Source organism: Rhamphochromis longiceps, linkage group LG10 (genome assembly GCF_057381845.1).
Source record: "Rhamphochromis longiceps isolate RC_006_pf linkage group LG10, R_longiceps_female_GT1.1, whole genome shotgun sequence".
Taxonomy (NCBI): domain Eukaryota; kingdom Metazoa; phylum Chordata; class Actinopteri; order Cichliformes; family Cichlidae; genus Rhamphochromis; species Rhamphochromis longiceps.
Genome location: NC_140566.1, coordinates 5,024,390 through 5,040,518, shown reverse-complemented (window position 1 = coordinate 5,040,518; position 16,129 = coordinate 5,024,390). Strand labels below are relative to the sequence as shown.

General features: G+C 38.4%; 1 protein-coding gene across 1 annotated transcript in view; it reads right to left on the bottom strand.

Moving 5' to 3' along the window:
• The window catches only part of igsf9bb (immunoglobulin superfamily, member 9Bb), a 147,015-nt gene that overhangs the window by 92,018 nt on the left and 38,868 nt on the right, over nucleotides 1-16,129 (bottom strand). Inside the window, exon 3 of the mRNA XM_085419952.1 lies at nucleotides 8,069-8,215. Within this exon, the coding sequence (XP_085276078.1) occupies nucleotides 8,069-8,215 (147 nt within the window). The remainder of the gene's footprint in view (nucleotides 1-8,068; nucleotides 8,216-16,129) is intronic.

Here is a 16,129-nt window from a genome sequence, read left to right as displayed (position 1 = left end):
TATAATTAGAAGTTCTGCTTCATCTAGATGGTCAGTATAGCACCAAGCCCCCCGAGTGTTCTTCATAAAGTTACTGGTCACACTTAAAACCCTTCTTCAATCAGCTTCACTGTCTAATTAAGTTTTTTGGGTTGACTATGTGTCTTCTTAGTTGGATGGTCAGAAGATTTGCATTTACTATAAACCAGCGGTCCCCAAACTTTTTTGCACCACAGACCGATTTATGTCCGACTATTTTCACGGACAGGCCTTTAAGGTGTTGCAGATAAATGCAACAAAATAAAACCAGTACCGGCACCAACAAAAAGAAAATTTAATCATAATACACAGGAAAAGACCCAGGGAAACAGAGTTAATGATAAAAACGATAAAAAATAAAAACATAAATTTCACACGTGATCTTCAACTCTCGTGGCCCGGTGTCGGTCTGTGACTCGGGGGTTGGGGACCTCTGCTATAAACCAAAGAAAAGCTGTGCCTGTATTTGAGCCTGAGCCTCTAAAGACAAAATCAAATGTTTTACTTAACCTCTGTATTGTGTTCATATTTTTGCTATTTAGCCAATATTAGCAGGTCTGATGGACCCACATTATTGCGTTACTAAATCAAACATCATAACAATTTATGTAAAAATACTTTACTTTTAAAGGCTAGCAATTCTTTAGCAGGTAGAGCAGGTCCCCTTCTAGTCAGAAGGTTGGTGGTTCAACCCCTGGCTGCTACAGCCATGCCTTAGTATCCTCGGGGAAGATACTGAACCCAAAGTTGCTGTCTGTTCAGTGCACGAGTGTGTCTGAATTTTAGATAGAAAGCACTTAAGCATATAAATAAAGTGCTTGGATGAATGATGTTGTTTAAAGCACTTTGACTGCTCAAGTGCAGCCGGGTTTTTCGAACAATATTTAATTTAAAGAAACAGAGATGATAAGAAAGGTATGGGTGGAGAAAAAAAAGGTTTTCCTGAAAAAATATAAATGAAGCAATGTTTCAGATCATTACTAATAAAACTAATATTACTTCTTTGATGTGAATTAGAAATGGACCCTAATTATGTCAGTGTATACCACTCAGCTACATTGAACAAATAAACTATTTGGGCCAATCTTCACATTTCCTATTTATTTTTCTTTATGCGTATTTACCTAACATATTTTAAGGTGGTGGAGAAGTGATGGTAATTAACTCTATTTACTAAGGAAAAAAGCTAAAAGTATCTCGCCCTATATGAAAAAGCAATTGTTTACTGTTTTTGCAGTGGCTTTGAGGCAGAGCTCTCAGGAGTGAGCATGAATTTCAGATCCTTTGGATTTGCATGGAAATGCTGTTCCACATCCTTTATATAGTACATCAGTCCAATGACTGTAAAAGGCAACCACAAAAGTAAAGGAAGGTCTTATTTTTCAAGCTATTAGCTCGTGTTCACACATTGGCTAGCACGGCAACTTAACAGATTAAAAATATGAATAATAATTCAGTTGCTGTATTTTTAATCACATCAGGCTATTCTGAATGGCAAAGCAAAAAGTCTTTTGAGTGGTATTTAAACTAATTAAAGATATCAACACTACAACAATAATTGTTAGTTAAGTTATTACAAGAGTGCATATAGAGAAAAACTGTATTTGATGGGAATCGAGGACCAGTTCCTGCAGAGAACCTGTTCCGGGTAGTTCAATTACTTGGTTCTACTTGCACTTGTGCTACTATCAGCTGATTTCAGTGGATGTGCTGGAGGAGGAAAATAGTGGCACAGTCCACAGCATGGATATTTACAATACTTTAAATATTTGTTTTTATTGCACAAAATGACAACAGTGCAATGGTAAAGTGAAAACTCCAGCCAGAACAGAAACTGCATTATGTTGCTAACACAACTTCTGCTCTTTGCAATCATCTGCACAGACAGCATGCTAATGCTAAGCTAGCTAAGAACCCAGAGTGATGTTAAAGCTGAGTGAATGCCGACCGCAGCCCAACAGCCAGACCCTGAACTTCAACGTGTAACAAACTGCTGAGCAGTCAGACTATGTTTCTACGTGATCACGTTTCTAAAGTAGAATCACTGTGGCGATCGCTTTGAAGTCCCTTTATGCTAGTTTTTATCTTTGCCGTGTGTTCACACCTAATTACTGAGGGACAGATCCTGTATGTGTGTCCTCATTAGGCGAGGGATTTGTGTTGCTATACGTTAACATTATGAGATGATGCATTTCAGGTCATATTACAGAAATGTGGAAGTAATGTAACAAACAGTGTAACAAATGACCTTCTCCTTTGAGTAATTAAGCAACGTACAGCATTACTTTAAAGAAAAGTGTTCTGTGTCGTATTTGTAATTCATTACTTTTTCTGAGTAACCACCCCAACACTGATCACAACAAAGAGAGGAAATACCTCCAACATGTACAGACATTTGCCTACACAGCATAATTTAATGAATGTAATCTCTTTGATATGCTGCTTAGTGATGGTTGTAACTCTCAAAGCAGAGCCAACGAGAACCCAGTGAGAATCAGTAAAACAATCCATAAAGAATAGAATCAATAACTGATGTTGATAGAATCAGAATCGCTAAATTCTTATCAATTCCCTTCCCTACTTATATCCTTCCCTAGGAAGTCTAAACACCGAAGGCACCATCCAACTTCTAGTGACTGCATGCTTACATACCAATGTTCGGTATACTCACTTTTGCAGAAATTAGTCTTCTGTCAGTGTTTCTAACTTCCAGGGTATTTTAGCCACATACCATAATAACACATAGCATGGTACTATTTTTAAAATAACCTGGCTTTTTTTGTATAAGACTGTTGTCATAACGACCTCCACAAATACTGGCTACACCTAAACTGCTTTATCTTTTTCTTCTTAGTGGAAAAACAAAGGAAACACTGTAACATATTCAGCAGTATATTCAGCACATTAAAAGCACTTCATTTTCAAACAGCTTGACCACTTTAATAAATTTTCTGTCTAAGAAAATGTAACAAAGTCAACTTCAGCACATCCGTTTTGTGAAGCTTAGTTTTAGCAATATATTCTGGAAAACTGGCATGCTTGTCAGCTGTCCCCTGTACACCACTGACTGTCTGACTACAGCGATGATCGGAGCCGTGTGGTTCATGCTTGGTACAGTGACAGGATGTTAACAGACAGTGAAGGAGTAACAGGCAGAGAGAAAGGAGGCTAAGTTAGGAGCCTGAGGCTTCTAAACACTGCTGGGAAAGAGGATGAAGAACCAAGACAAAACAAACGCAACGCTGATGAGACTGAACTTGGGGGGTGGGGGACAGGGGCTGCAGGACCGTATATGATCTGTCTGTTACCACAGCAACAAGCATCTTCATATGCTGTCTGATTAAGTGAGTTGACGAGTGCTGGAACTGCCACATGAAGGCAAGAATATTCTCATCTGTGAAGCCCTGTGAGTGTTAACACTCAGCTTGGTTTGTGCGCAGGAGTTTGTCTGGTATTCTTTTCTAGAAGTGCAGCAAATCTGTGACACTGCATGTACAAGAGGGGACGCAGTGCTCTGCACAACTTTTTCAAGTCAAGTTCTTACAAAAGAGCCACAGTGTAACCAATCAGAAACCACAAATACTGTCAGTTGAACCACAACATTAACATTAACAATCCCAGTACAGCTTTATGTTTTAACTCTTTCAAATGGCTGAAATCAAATCACTTTAGACAAGTAGAAAACAGAACATCTCCTGTTTCTCAAATGTGAGAACTTTTTTCTATTACATCTTTGTGACACAGAAGGATATGTATGGTTTCTGGACTGTTGCCTAGGTGAAACTAGTAGTCTAAAGAATCATATCAGCTCTGCAAATTCTGACTGATTTGTTAGACTATGAATTATAGCAGAACTGTATTTTAGTGATGCTCTATGGCTACTACAGGCAGCAGAGACACAGATATAGAAAGTGCTGTGCAATCAATTTTTTTTACCCTAAAATCTTCATTTGTAAAAATGTTTGTGGTGGGGCGTGGTCTGCCCGTAATCACGCCCGCTGGGTTAAAACACGGGGACTCAGGTGTGTGTGGTGTTGTTGTGGTGAGTAGGGCAATAAAGATGGCTCTGAATGATGATCTGTGGTCCCGCCGTGCCTTATTCTCACCACAATGTTCATTACATATTATTTGAGATGTAATGTCTATTGCACAGTACATTTGACATATCGTTAGCTTCATAGCATAAGTGCCTAAGTCATTGACTTAGTCAAATGACTTAGGCAATTATGCTATGAAGCTAACGATATGTATTTACTGGCTATGTGACCGAAAATCTGATTCAGCAATATTATCAAGTTGCTTACTCAATTGCTTATAATTAGCAAAACCCTGCAACCTTCTGCAGTGTTTATCTTTTGAAGTGTTCAGTGCCAGCCCTACGTTTCCCTGCTATTAGATTATTTTTCCCTCCACCATTAGGCTAAGCACTGCTAAATCCATCTTAAAAAGGGGAAGGACTAATCATTATGGAAACAGACATAAACAAAAATGAGAGTTTGCTAGCTTAATATTTTGCACAATGCATTTTGATAATAACTAGTATCGGAGCTCAGGGAATTCATGTGTTTTTTAAACCTGGGTATTTGAACACATATGCTCTAACGTTCCCCACACATTTTTCACATCCACCCCAGTGGCGTTCCATCAGGACAAGCAAGGCGGTGCTTGCCTAGTATAAAAAATTAAAAGAGACATCAGTTAAAATCAAAGTGAAAATGTGTTTCCATAATGATCTTAAACACCACAGTCATAAGGTTTCTCACCTGTTTGCAACTATTCTTTATATTATTGCCAAATTGTGGTCACAACTCTTAGCTAATGCCAATGCTCCCCATTTCTCACAAAAACATGACAAAATATCGGTGCTTGGGAAGAAGAGAAAACATATGGACACATTATATATTTAATGTCAAGGGAAATGAGACGCTTTATGAAACGTGTGCAGGAACTATCAGTAAAAACACGACAAGCTAAGACGTTATATTTTTATTCAGCTGAATCAACTTTAGTTTTGTCTGTGACAGGCTTGTGCAATTTAGTTGACTAGACTGAAACTAAAAGAATTTAGATGATTAAATTATTAAATTATGATTGCACCTAAATAACATGTTAGCAAAAACACTATTAAAACTACATCAAAATTTGTGTCAAAATTAACAATGCTGTGGAAACAGAGCTAGCATTAGAAAGAAAAGGAGCTTCTGTGAATTATCATTGTAACAAATAGGTTTTCTCTTACTGGTCATCTTGGCCAACATGTTTAATGTAGAATAGTTAAAGTGCAATGTCAGAACGTTTTCATTAATTCCATTAGCACGTGAGGAAAGAAAACCCTGATAATGGACAGATGGCTTCGGCTCCTACAATCTCTGCTTTAATAAAACAAGCAAGTTGATCTACTGCAGGCTCAGCCAGAACTTTCAAAATAGTTGAGAAGCTGAGAAATCACTTGATTGAATAAATTTACAAAGTTTAACCAGCTGTTTTGCTAATACACCACCTTCACTAGGGCTGAACGATTATGGAAAATAATCTAATTGCGATTTTTTGCCCCAATATTGCGATTGCGATGCGATATGCGATTATTTTTTAAGGTCTTTGTCTTCTGTATTATTAAACAAAGACAAGCAATACATCATATAGTATGGCCAATACTATATTACATTAATTTTAAACTGTTCTTTCCTGGAAGACAGACCTCTGTTATGATGACATGAGGTGATGCATGAATTGATGACTGACATTTTTATTTAACTTCTTCAATCACAACAGTATATTTGAACATACACAATAGTTTATTTTTAGCTTACAAACATCTGAGCATAAAGTGCTGACAAGGAACCCTGGTGTAAACATTAAAATGAAAGTCAGTACAATGTGCAGATTGCAGAAATATACATAAAAAAAATCAGTGGCTTTACCACACTCAGTTTTTCGACATCTGTGAACTACTAGACAGTCATTCAATTAAAAAATAATATTAAATAAATAAAACTAATAAATAAAAAATACACACATCTTACTGATCTCTGCAGTCAGTAACATTACACATAAAGTGCAAACATAATAGCAATTGTATAAACACACACACACAAACACGCCTTTAAAATTTAAAGGCGTGAAATTGGACGGTCTAGCCTTCTGATTAGCGTCACCGCTGTCTCGGTGGAGTTTAATAAACTCGGCCGTCTGCTTCTTGCTATCTAAAATATAACCAGACACTGGTGTAAATTCTCGACTGTCTCATACTTCTGTTTAATAAGTTTTCTGTTTGACGTTTAGTCAGCTGTGTGAAAACCAAGGAGGAACCCACCCGGGGGATTAATAAAGTTTTATTTTATCTAATCTAATAACTTTAATCTCAGCCAAACCGATTTACTCACGAACAAACAAAACACTGAAAAAAGCCCAACAATAACATTTTTAGGTTGTCTAAGTGACTTATATATTACGTTTAACCCGAGCAGCGAAACTCCGCGGTGATCTGAAAATGATGTGCCGGGAGTTGTGCCGTTCTCGGCCGCATCAGTAACCCTCGAGCTCCTGGCTAGCTGTCGAGCTGGTGGGTAGCAGACGCCTCTGAAAACGTCGAAGCACTTTTGCAAATATGGGATATCTTGATAAACCGAGCAGATATTTGATGTTTACACAACTACTTTCTCGCCTGAAAATATGTTAAAAGTTTATTTTGTGACCCAGAAAGATTAGTATGAGTAATTTTAAAACTTAGTAGCGGCCGCCATTGCTGGAAACTGGAGTTTGGCTGGGCCGCGCTATGAATTCTGGGATATGGTAGTAATTTGGACAGCCTTCGGCACGTCGCTGTGACGTAATCGGTCTACAAATGCGGCCTCAGGAGGATGCAGCCCATGAATTTGGACATGTCCAGAGTATAATCGCAGCCTTTGCGGTTAGAAAATTGCACTTGATCATGTCGCGATATTATCGCAAATGCGATATATCGTTCAGCCCTAACCTTCACCCTGTCTTTCAGTTGTGATTTGATTTATTTTTAATATATCTAATTATATATTATATACCTCTTTTTTTTAAAATCAATGCATAGCCCTGCTTTTCTGAGTATCATGCTTTCCACAGTATCATGCTGGAGTTCACTGAGCTCCTGAGAGCGACCGATGCCTATTATTGGTATATTTTTGAGGACAATATGATCTTTTCTTCTATGAACTAATCAAATAGAATGACTGACTGTACCTTTAAAATAAAAGATTTAAAATTGATATCTTCAAAGTGGCCTGTTTACAGTACTACAATACTTTATTAGGTTTACATCTAACACTTGTGTTGATGTAGCACATGCAGCCTATTCACAGAATCTACATTATTAGGCATTTCAGCATCTGTTATGCAAACACTCTTTTATGTGTTCAGTGCATCCACAGGCTAAGAAATAATAATCTAAAAGACTTATCGATTTGCATTCATTATTTTGCATCTTTGAGGGTTGATCTGTTCAGTTTGTTTCTATTTCTGCTCAATTTGTTTTTCCATTTCATCCATTTGTGTCTCATTGTACCTCTGTACTTTTGTCATAGTTGTTTTGACTGCATTGTGCCTTTTTCAGTCGTTTTTTATGTGAGTCTTAGTTCCAGTTTGCTTTGCCTGTCTTTGGTATTTTCTTTTACGTGTCTTTGTATTAAGTGTGCATCTCTTTAGAAATGTTTTCATATTTTTATGTTAAACCTGTTTGTTTTATTTCTGAGACATAAAGAAAAGCAGAATCATTTTTGTTACTTTGTCTGCCTTTGAGTTTGAGTTTGTGAATGTCAAGAGACAGTCATTTGTATCAATTTGTGTTAAGTGTGCATCTTTCTTCAGCTCAAGAACAATTTGAAATCTTGGATTTCCATCGACAAGTGTAGCGCAATTCCTTCAAAGACTGTCAAAAAGTCTATATAAGAAGGTAATAATATTTCACACATACACAACAAAGGTATGACTTTGTACTTGTACTGTCTATTCAGTTATTGTTTCACACTGGCTTTACACTGAACCGCCTGAATAATGCATGATGTCAGATGCTTCTTACCGTTGACAGTTAGATGCACCCAGCTGCCGTTGTGGAAGGTGTCATACTGCTGCTCCAACATCAGCACCTTACACTCATACCAGCCGTGGTCGTCTGAACGCACATCCTCTATCCGCAGGGAGGACTTGCCATGCAGACTGGCCCGGCCTGGCCAAGAGGCGAAGCGGGAAGAGGACACGGAGGCGAGAAGGATGGTTGGATTGAATTTCATAAGGAAAATGAAGGAAAGGAAAGAAGGTGAGAGGTGAATGAAGAGAAGAGAGAAGAGGAACACCGAATGAATGTTAAAGCAACATCAGCCTTTGAACGACTCAGATATAAATATGCAGGGATCACATAGTGCTGACACTGACGTTCTCTATACTTTAGTTTAGAGCCATTTCTAAACAAAGATACTAAAGCACTGTTAATCTGCAAAATAACATGGAAGCAGAGCAACAAGTGCGATAGCTGTGTCTATCACTTACAGGCACAGCTAAAATTGTTGCTCCCACTAAATTGCCAGTTTTCAGCCAGCTCCCAGATGTTGGGAGTCACCTCCTTCTACTGGATCTGCACTATGAACGTGCTCCTTTCATTTGATTGCAGAGTGTCACAAAGACATGCGCTTTCTTCACAAAAACTGACTTGTACGGTTTCCACATTTTTTGACAGCTGAAATATTTTCATTTGCTTACAAACTGTTAAGCAAGTTTTGAAAATGTAAAATAGATCAAATTTTAGTCTGTCTGACATTTTCACACACTCTCCAAAATCATCCCAAGCAGGTATTCACTCATTCAATCATTCATTCATTTGGCACATCAGCACTCTTCATATCCATCTTCTGGGTTTTAAGTTTGCTTAGTCTTTTGTTCATTTCTTGCAGATTATTGAGATACTAAAGTTTAGTTTGGAGAGTCTTTGGGTTTTGTTATGTTTCTAGTTCTTGTTTAATTTCGTTCCCTTCTGTGCCCGCTCTGTCTTAGTCTCTCCTTGCTGTGTCCTCCCCTTCATCCCCGGTGTGTTGTCTATAATGACGCTCTTTTTCTGTTCCCTTCTCGCTCCCTCTCTGCATCTGTCTCCCTCTCTGTCTTACTTGTCCCTAACTCTCCAGCTCACTCTCTGTTGTCTCAGCTTCCTGGCTCTCTCATTCTTTCAGCTTTGTCATGTCCGTCTGCCATGTGTCTGCTATTGTATTCCCACGTCAAGCTGTGTGTCTGAGTCTGCGTCTCTTTTTCCTACTTCCTGTTTTATTCTGATAGTCACATGTCCTGTGTGCATCATGTTCAGTTTTGCTTCCCCTGTCTCGTCAGTTAGATTATGTCCAGCTGTGTCCCCCAAGTGTTTCCTCTTTGCCCTGATTCACTGTGTGTATTTATTGTCTGCATTTCCTTCTGTTCCTTGTCATGATCTCTCTCAATGCTGTGTGTTCTGCCAGCCTAGTGTCTTCTCAGTTTTAGTCTTGTTATCTGTAAACCCACCAATAAAGCTGCCTTCAAGTTTAATTCTGTCTCAGTCCTGCATTTTGGGTCCTATCCTGTCGGCCTCACAGCGCGTCATGACACCTTCACTACATCCATGAATCTTCTCTGTGGCCTTTCTCTGTTCCTCCTGCCTGGTCTCTCCATATTCAACATCCTTTGTCCAATATATCCACTACTTCTCTTCTGCACACCAGCTCCACCTTGCACTAACTTTGTTATCAGATCGCCCAGCTTGAGCTCTTCTTCTCATGTACTCATTTCTAATCCTGTCAACCCCGCTCAATCCCAATCTTAGCATCTTCAGCTCTGCTGCCTCCAGCTCCACCTTCGGTCTTTATGTTAGTACCATTGTCAGTGGTACAGATGAGCAGGTCTCAATTGTAACTCTTCCATTTCACTTGTGCTGCTATTTAATCTCATCTACTATATAGCTTTAAACTCAAATACCTCTACTTCTTGCATTACACCTCTTAGCTCTTGCAACTCTCTGCCTGTCATTTACATAAATGTTTCACTCAAATAAAATAAGTTGCAGTAGCATTGTCCAATCCAAGCTCTCTTTGTGTATTTCACCCTTTTGAAAGACATTTCAAATAGCTCAATCTCTGATACAATTCCTCATGATCTCATTGCACTTCAGCCTTAGCACAGTGGTATGGTGTTTAGCCCTGTCACCTCACAATGAGAAGGTCCTGGGTTCAAACCTAGTCTGGGGTGTTTGTTTGTAGACTTCTGTTTATGTCCTCTTCTTGTCTGTGTGTGTTCTCTCTGGGTACTCTGGCGTTCTCCCACAGTCCAAAGACATGCATGGCGTTGCCCGTAAAATGGCTATCTCTCAGTGTTAGCCCTGTTACAGACTGGCATCCTATCCAGCCTGCCTCTCGCCCTATCACAGCTGGCATAGGCTCCAGTCTGGATTCAGGAGAAGGGGAATTAATTTAAAACTCAGCTTTAATGCTGGTAACTTGCACGGGGAAAAAAAGTCCAGAACATTTGCAACATTTGTTTTTCTTTGAGGAATATCAAAGTTTGTGGCATGATGCTTTTTGTGCAATCTTTGGCACTCTGTCATGTGTAGAATTATTATTAACAGGTCATGGTGCTAAATATTTTGGTAATTTTTACAAATATGTACAAAATGTAGATTTGTCCTGCCAATTAAAGTGAGTTACAAACTTCTTAATAATTTCTGGTAATTAATAATGAATGCAGCAATTTGGGGATAAATCAAACTCAGTGTGAGCTGTCATTTTCAAAAGATCCTCATTAAAAAATTAATATTTAGATGTTTTTAAACTGCTGCCAAACCTTTTAAAGCAGAGCAGAAATTAGGTTAATTAAGCAAGATTAATGCAATTACAATTCTGTCTACTCTATGTCCCTATATAGTGCACGGTCTACTTTCATTTTAACTAAAGTAACCAAAGTGAATTATATAAGATGTACTATGCAACATTTTCTTCATTATGTGCAGTATTTACAGAGTCAGTGCAATTTAACAACCCCCATACAGTAAGGTATGACTAACATGACATACATATATAGTTTTTACACTTGTGGAACACAACAATAAAAGGTAAACTGTAACAAAAGAGAGGAAAGTTGAGTAAGGTGATTTATGCCATGGCAATGAGGCTTAATGGTGTCATGTAGAAAAACTATCTGGTTATTCTGTTGCAATTTATATCCTACATATAGTGTATATTTAAATGAGTTATACTCAGGCACATTCACCACAGTGCCAACCACTTCCCTGATTTTTCTTGTGTTTGTCAGATACAAAATCCTTAATTTTCACTACATGCGCAGAAATGTCAAATCAGACTCATGGTTAAAGTGTAAAGCATGCACAGGACATCCGGCTGACTACACTAGAAGACGAACACTTCTAGTGAAGACGATGAACACTTTGTTCATTCAAAAGAGAATAATGGTGCCATACAGAGGCCTTACTGTGGCTGAAGCATGTTTTTATCAGAGCCATCTTTATGCCAGGCTTTTACATTTGATGCATGGATGATGTCATCACCATGCAACCCTGCTCTGGCAGATTGTCTTCTGAAACAGTAACGAGGAACTCCATGCCTCCACAGGGCCATGGTTTGCAGTAGTACACCCAGCCCCTGCATATTTAAGCAGCAAACCATGTATAAAAGTACTTCTGATTATTTTAAGGCAGAATTGTCTAATTAGGTTTTGCTCTCTTATGGCCTGGGAAGCAGTGATGGAGTGAGAGAGGAAGTGGAATTTTCCTGTGAAATCTTTTAATTCCAGCCTGGTTGCCTCTCAGGCAAAAATAGTCTGAGGGAGAACCCAAAGTGGCAATCGGGTGTAACCTGTGAAGGTAAATCACATGTCAAAAACCACGAGGAACAAAATTTCAGTAGTTAATGGAGAACACGGTTAGCAGGTAAATTCCAGGTTACTCTATTGGACATTGCTTTTAATGAATTTACATTTTTTAGGATTTTAATATGAAATAGAAAGATGGGTTATTTCTTTCTTCTTAACTTCCTAGCAAAGTTATATTGAAAACATAGTCCTTCCCTCACTCATCCTATGTATGTTAATCAATCTGCAATAAGCTTACAATATAAACTGGCACCAGGATTAACAGATTTTATCTATATAGATTTTAGAAGTTAGTAAGCTTTTCAAACACTTACAAATCCTTACAGATTATATATGTGTAGTGACTGATTTCAAAATAAAATATCAAATGCTTGAAAATGCCACAGCGGAAAAATTTCAAGAAGATAGCTGGGACATGCTTTCCAATTATAAAAGTTTGACTCATGAAGCTATATTAAAACAAACTTGATGTTAGCTAAGTTTCCAACACCAGTGACATACGAGTTAGTCAACTTTACCAGATTCATGAGTCACAAATACCAATCATGGAAACGCCATGTAAATCAGCTCTGGTGTTTGTATGGCGTTATTTTTGTGCCACTATTCTAAGCACATGTAAAAAAAAAAATTGCAGGTGCAAGTGTTGCATTTTGAGCAGAAATTTATTTTTTAAAAAATGTTAGACCACTTTTGCAAATATGTGATGTCTTGATAAATCGAGCAGGTATTTGAAGTTTACACAGCACCATTCTCGCATGAAAATATCTTAAAAGTTTATTTTGTGACCCAGAAAGAGTAATATTTCAAACTCTGCCACTCTGTGTTCCTCCGCCACTGCCTCGTTTGAGCTTTGGACGAAATGGATTCTGGGATATTGCATTTCATCATTTCGAGATGATTGGAGACCAAATCATCCAATCAGAGTTTTTTGCATCCAAGTCTGTGATTGGCTGGTTTTGTGGCACAAATATAACAGTGTACAGAAAGAGTTGAACGTGCACAGGCAGAAATGTTGAGAGCGCGAGCAACACATTGCGAGCGAGCGCAAATGCAAAAACTGAGCGAGAGGGGCTGCTATTGTGTGTGTGTGGATAATAGCAAACACTGAAATACATTTTTTGCACGCAGCTATGAGTTTTGTTCACTCAAATTCAGCTTTTCTTCGCTCAAAATTAATTTCTCCACTAAATGCAACACTTGCACCTGCAAATTTGTTTTACGTGCGCTCAGAGTAGTGGCACAAAAATAACGCCATAGTTTTGCTGCCAGTTGTACAGTTGCATGTGGATGAAATAGCAAAGAAGGAGGACAACCTCCAAAGTCCTCAACTTCACTTCTAATAAACAACTGGATTCAATTTGACATTGGCTGTTCCAAGAGGACAATGATCCCAGTAGCACAAAGAAACTGGTTTTGGAATAGTTAAGTAGGCCAACATTAAGTCTCTGGAATGGGCTTCCCAAAGCCCTGAACAGAACCCTACTGAAAATGTGTGAACTATGCTTAGAAGTCAAGTTCCTGCCAGAAAACTAACTAACTAACTAACTAACTAACTAACTAACTAACTAACTAACTAATATCAAATCAGCCAAGAAGAGTCTAAAATCCAGATGGAATAATGCTAGAATCTTGTTGAGTACTACCAAAAACATATGGTCCAGGTGTAATCTGCTTAGCAACATTTAACCAAATATTAGTGGGCAGTAGAGCAGGACGATATGACCAAAAATATTTATCACGATATACATTTGAAAATTTGCGATAACGATATAACTGACGATATAATTGACACTAGACAAAATACTTTACAACTCCACAACTTTATTAGTGGAAAAAAAAAAACATCAATGTATTTTCACTTAAACAAGCAGCTGTTTTTATGTGCATTAAAGTTATATAAAAGTGTAACAGTGCAAATGCAAATTCCTTGCTGACAGTTTAACCAAAAGGCATTTCCAGTGGAAATTGGCCGACATATCCTCAGCATAACCATGTATAATATCCACAAAACTTAAAAAGAGGTTATACACACACAATACGGTAACATTATGTTGAAGCACAGTACGTATCACTCCGCGAGGCTCCTGCCTACGATAGCCGTAACGCTCCGACAATCCATCAAGCGGTGCGGCTTCGTAGCTTAGCAAAGTCGTACTGAAACATTTGACAGATTTTTGAGCGCCGTGCACATAAAATCGTTTCGAGGTCACAAACAGAATTCATACATAAGGCACACGGGATTATAAGGGGCACTGTCGACTTTCAGAAAAATCAAAGGATTGATTTTAAGTGTGCCATATTTTCCAAACAACACGGTAATAACGACGGCCCGCTAGCATGCTCTACCAAAAATAGTGCTTTGTTGTGTATTTGACGGACGAAAGCTAAACCAGTTCCACCACTGAAGCTGCAACATTTTTACAAACCAATTCTGGTTCATCCATTTCATTCAACGGTTTGCTTTCGCCCTCCTCTTTCTCCGTCGCCGCCATGCTTTTTCCGACGTGTGCGTATGAAAACAAAGGCACTGCGCATGCGCGTTTTACCCACATTCTATCGCGATATTTCATTTTTCTATTGTTGGTGGTTAGCACTGTTGCTGCACAGAAAGAAGGTCCTTCAGCTATCTCTCATTAAGTAAATCTCACTCAGGTGCTTATTTTCGAGGATCTCGTGTTATTGAAATGAACTGCTTGGATCTGAGTTCATTGTTAGTATAGAACCCACCTTCAACCATCATCAGAGATCGAGATTTTACTTGGCCCCATTTTTTTTATTTGAGAATATACATATTCTAAAAATTAAAGAGATCTGTGGCGGTAGATTTACTTGCCTAAGGCCAGTAGTTCATTTATATTGCTGCCATAAAAATCTCAACAGGTGACAAGAGGAAGATTTTACTGCGGTCATAGAGAAGCCGGAGTCATTTGTATTCCTGATTTATTCCAACATACCTTGAAGCATTACTACACACTCAAATGAAGAGTCACTAGAGGATTTTGGTAGCATTTAAAAGAAAACTGTGCTCTCTCTGGCCATGTTTTCTATCCACACTTCACTAACTGTTTTCAGTAGCAGTTATGTCCTTATCACACACAGTAGTCACTGTGGGTTTCCTCATAAAAGCCATACATTTCAGAAGACATTCCAGAAAGCTGCAATTAAGCATTTCAAACAGTTTCAGCCAGAAACAAGTACTACACCTGTGCAAGCTAACATAACAACAAGAGCTAAATAACACAGCAAACAAAGGAAACCTTTGAACCCTTGACCTTTTAGAGTGGGACTGACATGGATCATTTATGCTGTGAGGGCATAAGTAGACACATTTTTCTGAAATGTTTCCATTTGTCCGCCTTATAACGAATGGTGCCTCCAAATCAATACAGAGATTCTCTGCATTCTTTCCCCCGCATTGCTTCTCACTTGCTCTTTGTACTTGTGTGATAAAGTTACTAAAAACTACTGCAACTTTAAAAGAAGCAGGCTTTAAATACAGATTGTTCTCAGTGTGCAGTGAAAATGTAGTTATTGAACTACGTTATAAATGCATTGACTCGTGGTTAACAACAGCACGAAGACAGCACTATTTTTAACAGCGTCACTGACCACAACAACATGTTGTCTACAGCTCACCATTGAGATTCAAATGAATGTTAAATCATCTTATGGGCACATAGTAAAAAGAGCCTAAACTACACCCACAACAATGCAATGAACATATAAAAAAGGAATGTTTTGAAGACAGCAAAAGCAGCAGCCAGCAGGACTTTGATTCGTTGTAATAATGACAGGTCCAGCTGTTCCTCTAATCCTATCTTGTTAACTCAATCTATTCCTACTTCTTGTCTCTTTTATCAGTTTCATACAATCACCACATGGCAGTCTATCACAGCTCCAGTCATGATGATTGGCATTAACTTTGATAAGATTAGAGGACTGGCCTTGGGTCCACATTTTCAACTTGGTATGAGGTCGCTTTTGGTACTGCAAGATCCCTTGTTACCGCTGCAGGTGTAAAATCAATACTACGCTCATATCTGTCCATTAAATACAAGAATAGAGCCTTCAATGGAAAATCTTGGAGAAAAAAAAACATGTTGATCTTTTTTCTACTGTTATTTCTGTACAGATCCTCTTTTACCCCAACTTTCTATCATTTCTATGGTACGTGGACACTGAACAAAACCTCTGTTTGTTTCTACTATCACCAGACATTATATCACTCAATGCGAGCCTGCCA